Source organism: Eulemur rufifrons, chromosome 30 (assembly GCF_041146395.1).
Source record: "Eulemur rufifrons isolate Redbay chromosome 30, OSU_ERuf_1, whole genome shotgun sequence".
NCBI classification, from domain to species: domain Eukaryota; kingdom Metazoa; phylum Chordata; class Mammalia; order Primates; family Lemuridae; genus Eulemur; species Eulemur rufifrons.
Genome location: NC_091012.1, coordinates 98168594 through 98175902, shown reverse-complemented (window position 1 = coordinate 98175902; position 7309 = coordinate 98168594). Strand labels below are relative to the sequence as shown.

General features: G+C 48.7%; 1 protein-coding gene across 1 annotated transcript; it reads right to left on the bottom strand.

The window, feature by feature from the left end:
- Positions 1-3380: 3380 nt before the first annotated feature.
- MAGEH1 (MAGE family member H1) lies at positions 3381-4754 on the bottom strand. Its single transcript, XM_069463533.1, has one exon. The coding sequence runs from the start codon at positions 4550-4552 to the stop codon at positions 3893-3895; it is 660 nt and encodes a 219-aa protein (XP_069319634.1). The 5' UTR covers positions 4553-4754; the 3' UTR covers positions 3381-3892.
- Between the last annotated feature and the right edge of the window lie 2555 nt (positions 4755-7309).

Here is a 7309-nt window from a genome sequence, read left to right as displayed (position 1 = left end):
ATCAAGGGGCAGACGTGCACAGCTAATCTCCAAAGTGCGTATTAACCTTATTTTCCCACGCCTCCTCACCTCACCCGGCATGTTCCCTCTCACTATTACTCTGGGCTGTGGTGGACTCTGAAAACAGATTTTCCCAAGGCTGGCCAGTGCCCCACCTGTCCTGGTGATGGAGTCTGTCCTTTCAGCAGAGCAGTGAGGGCTGCAGACTTGGCAGGCCCTGGGTTCGTGTGCAAAGATGCCACTGACCAGCCAGGTGATCCTAGCAATCTGCTTGGGAGATCGGACCCTGAGTTTCTTCCTCGGACCCTGAGTTTCTTCCTCTGTAAACTCGGCCTGATGGCACCTGCCTTGCAGGAGGACCGTTGTGCAAGTTAGAGACAATGTATGAAAACAGCCACCAAAGTGCCTGGTACATGCCAGCTGCTACTCTTACTATGCTTTAGGGTGTTTGGGGCTCTCCATCCTCGAGTTCTCCAGAGAACTGGAGTGTTCTAGGACCCAGAATCTCAATCCAGATGCTTCAGAGGCATCCTTGCACTTAAAACTGCAGCTTTCCCACTCACTCTGGGGGACCTCTGCTGAGGTAGGGCCGGTTTAGGTTTCAGATTTACAGAGCAACAGGCTCACGGCTTGGAGTCCCGGCTGGATGCAGCTCAAAGCTCAAAGGATTTATGTAAAGGCCACAGTATATGTTCTCTCTTGCTCTGCTGTCTTCCAGAAATGCCCCTTTCCCTGCCTCTCTCAGCCCTGCCTTTCATGTCACAGCCACCGGAAATCCCGCCCTTGCTCAGCATTTACCTAATCAAATGAAGATTAACTCTTTGCAGTCCTCAAGTGGTGTGTTAGGGAGAATGAACCTCCAGGCCACAGGGGAATAAGCCTGGCCCATTGATTGCTCCCTCCTTGGGCTAGGGCAGGTCACCCAAACCTTTGTTTCCCAATCCCCTGGGGAGCCTCCTGCCTGAGGCCTTCAGGATTCCAGCAGCCATCTCCTCTGACAGGGCAGCTGCAGGTATACTCCCAGTCTTTCTCCCCTCGTGCTGGCAACTACTGGTTCTCCTACTGAATCAGCTTCTTGGCCCTCACTCACAAAGAATCATTTCGGGCAGTGGGGTGATGATTTGCCACCAGAGCCAAAGAAAGCATGGATTCAGACAGGTTTTGGAAGGATGGACGCTACCTCTGCCTCTGAGCTAGCTGGAGCTTCCTATAAAATGGGTGGTAATCACATCCACCTGGCGGAGATAACGTGGCACGCCTCTGGTACGGACAAGTGCTCAACAAATCTTTGCTCTGCAGCCTTTCCCACTCACTGGCTGACTGACCTGGGGCCAACTGACTTCTGTGAGCCCCCTTTTGTAAAAGGGAGAGAATTTAAAGTCAGTTTCCTCCTCAAAGGATTGGAGGCTGTCGTTGGGGTTGCTGAGACCTCTCTCGCTGGCTTCACTTGTTTCTTTTGAAGACAGAGACCTTGTGAGTGCATTGGCAGGCAGAGACAGACAGCAGGGTGGCCTATAGGAAAGCACTCTGCATTGGCAGGGAATGGACATGGGGTCTTGTCTGGGATCTGTCTCTTGCCACTTCTGTGCCTCTCAATAGAATGGGAAAGTCACCTAATAGCCTCAACCTCAGATTCCTACCTTGTTTACCTCTGGAGGTGGTATTGACAATTATGGCCCCTCCAGGGCAAGAAAGAGGCCTTTGGATTTGCTGCAGCCCCAGTTTCTATCACACTGCCTGACTCATAGAAGGTTCTCATGATTTTATGGCTTGCTGAATGAATTTGGAGCTGCTGAGGGGTCTTACGTACTACTTTTTATCTGAAGCCTCCTTGGCCTGCAGGCTGACGGCTGTGGGTCCCTGGGCCTTTGCCAGAAAGTCATTGGCTAGCCTACCCTGCAGCCTGTGACTTGACTTTGCACACAGCTGGCAGCAGGGTAAGACTGGACGTAAAGAAGGGAGAAGGTAGCCTGGCCACTCTTCTGGGTTGTGACAGCTGCTCCCCTGAGCCCCACAAGGCTAGGTTAGGCAGCCAATTTCAATGCTCCCAATGAGCGGGCTTATCTCAGTTCTTACAGTGTTTAGCTCTTGTGGTAAATGTGATAGGCTGGGGAGAACCTGCGTGAGGGGGAGACTCCCACATCTCCAGATTTGCTGCAGGCCAGAAGCTCCTGGTGACAGAATGGGTGAGAAGGGCACTGAGCTCCTTGCTCTCATGAGGTGAGAAAGTATGAAAGTTCCGAGGGCTGGGAAGAAAATGATCCCACATGACTTGGTACAGCACGGACCACCGTGCCAGACAGCCCTCTCGACTTACTACACTGGCTGCAGGAGAGTGTAAATGCTAATGCTAACTCGCCCCCTTGGACAGACAGGCAGACAGACACACACGCACACACACACACTTTCAACAACGTGTGCACTGTTCAAACCGGAGTTCCCGAGAGAAGCACAAGGGTACCTTTCTGAGATGCCACAGGTCGTCTTCTCTCTGGCTCATCCAATATCCCAGAAGCTCTGAAAATTTTTAGAGCCTTTCCCCTCATTATCCTGATTATTTCAGGGTCATTACTATTACTGACCATTTTTTTTTTATATTAGTTTAAATTCAGCCATGAAACTCACCCTTGTAGGCTCTGGCCCTGCTCACCTCTTCCCTTGCCTCATTTCTTGTTCTCTGTTTTCCTCTTCACATAACCTTAATAGTTCAGTGAAGCATTTGTTAGTTCCCGAATGTCCATGCTGCCTTCAGTGCCTCCATATTTACTCCCTCCCCCATCTCCTATAGTATTTCCAAACCTTAGGTTGTCATCTCACCAAGAATTTTCCGACAGTCCCATCTTTTTTATTCCTGCAGTACCCCGTGACAGGCTTTTGTCCTGCAACCACCCCTTCACTCTGCCCTCCCCCTCTCAACATGATTTAAGTGTCTTTTCTCTTTCCACAGCACTCTGTGATGTCTCCTCCCCTTTGCTAATGCTCCCTCCCCTAAGCTGGGTTAAGAATGCAATAGAATATCCCATGCAAAATATTTTCGTAAGTATACATACTCTCATGCCCCTTTCAATTCCCCCCAAGCTGATTTAAGCATCTCTTGAATTTTTCAAGCACCCTTGATGCCCCCTACCCTGTCCTATCCCTCAAGACAAATCATATAAGCTCTTCGACATTTCCTTGGCACCTCCTGCTCAGTCCCTATCACAGAGTGTACTGCACTGCCAGTTTACATATTTTTCTCTCCCACATAATCTAGAACATTCTTTGGATCTAAGGAGTATGTACTAAGGAGTATCCCTCTTAGAACCTAGACTGGTGCCTCACATAACAGGTGGTCAATAAACAAACAGGGTATACTCGAGTCATTATGCTTTTATTTTCAACTATATTCTGCAGTAACTAAGCAAAATTATGGTAAATGTAATTCTTCTTCACACAAAAGCAGATACAAGGAGTTTCAGAAAGGTCACATTTGAACAAATCCTCCGTCCTTCTCCCACATTTTACTGGCTATTTTAACTTCAAAAGAACAGCCTACTTAAATGATATAAATTTTGTACTAGGTTACAGAATATTATGGAACGACTTCATTTTATAACGTTAGGAAAACTGTTATACTTAATTGAATGACAGAAAAAAGAAAAAAACCTCTTCAATTATATTTTAAATGTATTGTGATTCTCAATCAAAAGCTTTATAAAAGGAATACAATTTTACAATATCAAAAGCAAACACTCTATTTCGCAGTTAAACAATTAGCATTGATCACAAATACCAAATACAGTGCCCCCCACCCCAATCCACGTTATTTTCAACTCTGGACCCAGGCCATCTACTTACTCCTTGGGGTACTTTTGACTCTCTTTCCCACCCCAAGGGTCTGCCTCAGATTTCTCTATGGGGCAGAATAACCCCTAGCACCTGAATTGAGGATAGCCTCAACTTCTGCATCATCGTCGGAATCCCAATCATAATTACATGGCCAGTCCTTGGAGCATCGGTTACGAACCCTTGCCACAAAATGCATGACTTTCAGCTTGCTCGATTCCACATGTGCTCGAGGGCCCCAGAAAAACTCGTACTCCACGGGACAGCTGCGGGGCACTGGCTTATAAATCAGGTACCCTCTGCGCACAAACTCTTCTGTGACGACCTTCTTCGGATCTCCAAAGATGCTGTGCTGCCGCCCAGGCTGCATCCCCAACTTCCCCAGCACTTTCCAGACCAGGGCCTCCTTAGCGCTGTTGCCCATGATGAAGATGAGGGCTAATATGGACATCAGGAGACTTTTCTTGGTGCCCTGAAAATTGCTCCGGGCCACTGAAGGCTTTTGCGCTTGAGCAGTGCTCGAGGCTTCTTCAGGGGTGGTAGAGGCCTCCTCAGGAGTGCTTGGGTCTTCCTCTGGGCCGCTAAGGTCGTCTTCGGGGGTGCTCGGAACCACAGAGGCGGCCATTGGGGTCTCGGAGGCCTCTGAGGCCTGGATCTTGCGATTATTGCGGTTCTCTTCTGCTGCCCTTGCATTACGGCGGCGCCGGCTCTTCCGTCCGCGAGGCATGTCTCCTGCTAGGGGCTCAAAGCCTACAGCAGTCCTAGAGAAGGATGCCTGTAGCCTCTGCAGAAAGCAACTATCTCTACCGTAAGAAGCTGCTGTCGCTGAAGCCACCAATGTCAATAGAGTCTTTGTAGCAACAGACCAGACGTTCTCAGTTACAAAGCTTGTTCCCACGCAACCTGACTTACCCCAGCCGCCGCCGCCGTTGCCGCCGCCGCCGCCGCCGCCGTTGCCGCCGCCGCCGCCGCCGCCACCGCCGCCGCCGGCACTTGCGGCAGCAGCAAGAGCAAGGAAGCTCACCAGAATTGGCCCCGCCTCTCCTGCCACGCACACGCGAAACACCAAAGAGGAAGTGAGCCTGTCCTCCACAGGGACTTCCGCTGGCAGATAGGAAAAGCGGCAGGCCGCCACAGGGGTGGGACAAGGGCAGAAATGATTGCTAGCGATTGGTGGGGCCAGGGTATGCACGAAAGAAAGGCTCAGGGTTTCTTTATTCTTCAGTCTGGTACAGACATTCCAAGATTGGCTCCGGGGTCTTGGGCAGGAGTGAGTCTCCACTCCATTCCCAGCGAAGGCGAGCTGTGCTGTGGGATGGGGGCGGGGAAGGGCGTCTTCTCAGAAGGAATCAGCTGTCCCCAGCTCTCCATTCCTGTTTGGCTTACGTGGCGCATTCATTCACTCGCCCTGTTTTCAGAAGGCATTTTTTATGTGTTTACTAATTATTCGGGCCCGTCTAGGACCCAGATAATACTGTTATGGCCAAAGTGCTGGATAAAGTGAGGAGATGGGACTGCAAAAGCAAGCAGGGTGCAAGAGGTGCAGAGCCTTTAAAGTGCCATATATTGAGGTTACTGAGCAGAGCAGTGACAGGACCGGATTTGCATTTGTGCAGCCTCACAATCTCCGAGCAGACTACATAGGAAGCAATTAGAGTGAAAGCACAGGGAATGAAAGTGAGCTTAAGGCTGTCGCCATGGGGATGAAGAGGCTGAAAGGCATTTTAAGGGTGATCACTGAAGGACTTTGTAGACTGACTGGATGAAGTGGGGGAATGCGGAGGGGTGATGGAGTGTGGGTTGTCTCCAAGGTTTCTAGGCTCCAGTCCACCTGGATACTTGCTTTATTTTGCTTCTTTCAGAGCATGCTCTGAACTTAATCCACTCCTTGCTTTTGCTCACTGTTTGCTCTGCCTGCAGTGCCTTCCCTCCCTTCTCCAGTTACCGGAATTCCATCTTCCTGCTCACTGGCATCTTCCTCTCTGAAGCTTGCCTTGATCTGTCCAGAAGGGTAATGGGTCAATTTTTTTCTCCCTTGAGGGAGGCCCTGTAGCTGGCTAGCACTCTGTATCTTTCCTATGCCATTCAAGGTATTAGCTTAAGCAAGCCACTTCATCTCTCTGAGCCTGTTTCCTCATCTGCAAAGTGCAGCTAATTGAAGTACTGGCCTCATAGGGTTGTGCGAATTAAATGAGATAATAAATGAAAAGCATCTACCACATAGTAAGCACCTACTTTGCCCTGCAAGGTGTTTCAAGCAATGTGTGAGAGTGGCATTTAATGAATGCATGTTGAAGGAATACATGATGGAAAAGATTTTACATGTGTTCTTAACTCTTAAAAGGCAAGTGAATACTTTATACCTGTTGTTTGGCTGGAAGGGACTAAATACTTGCTTGGCAGAACTGCAGATTGTAATCCCACTGAGGGAAGGGGCCTTGTCTAGCCTATAGTATCTGATGCCTCCCAGCCCTTGGTAGAGTTAGTGGCATAGGATATGGATGCACCTGGTGAGTGAATTCTGAGGTGGGGCAGTGTGTGCTGCTGGGAAAGCAAACTTGCCAGATAAATTGCACCCAGCAAGGCCCAGCCTCTGTATGTGTGTAGAAAGAAGATGCCTGGTGTAGAGAAATGGGCATTGAATTCAGACCTGAGAACATGAGCTCTGGCTCAGCCTATGTCACTTACAAGCCCTTTGATCTTGATGAATTCACCTAACATCCTGTCCTCTGTACAAACAGAAAAGGCTGATCTCACCAGCTTTGTCTGCCAGACTTCTTGTGAGGCTCTCTAAAGTCCAACAGTACACACCAGCAATTCAGGAGTAGAACACGATCCTCTGAGTTCAGGTTTCCTCCCTTTTTCCCTTCCTCCCTTCCTCTGTCCCTTTCTCCCTTCTCCCTTTCTTCATTCCTTCCTCTACTTGAGGTTTATTTTTTTGTCTAAAGCACTGCAAAATTGCCTGTATTTTTTCAGATTTCTTCCTCATTCTGATGGGATTTCATGGGAATGTAATATAATAAACTCATTCTTTCCCAATGGTCACTTTCTAACTAAAATTTTCTTTATAACCAGAGCCTCCTAAGGTCTTCTGTTCAGTAAGTCTAATCAGAAAACAATTTGGGACAGTGTATATTCGTTGCTGTAGTCCCTTCTGTCCACCAACCAGCTGATTGAGAAGGAGCGTGCCATTTCCCTTTCATTGCCTTTATCTGAGTAATCCTTTGCACCTCTCCACAACAAGGGCAAAGCAGCTCTGGGTAGCACCCTGGGTAGAACAGAGCCTATCCTTAAATAGTGTACAACCTAGGGCCTAGGCTCCCATCCAGTTTCCCCAAAGAAGTAATCAGAAATAGGGTTTAGGCTGTGGGTTACTCTCAGTTTTCCTAAAAGCTTGACAGAAATCACATTTATGTAAGACAATGGCACAGAGGTTTTTAGTCAATAAACACAGTGTGTTTAATAGTCAAAATATCACTAGGCA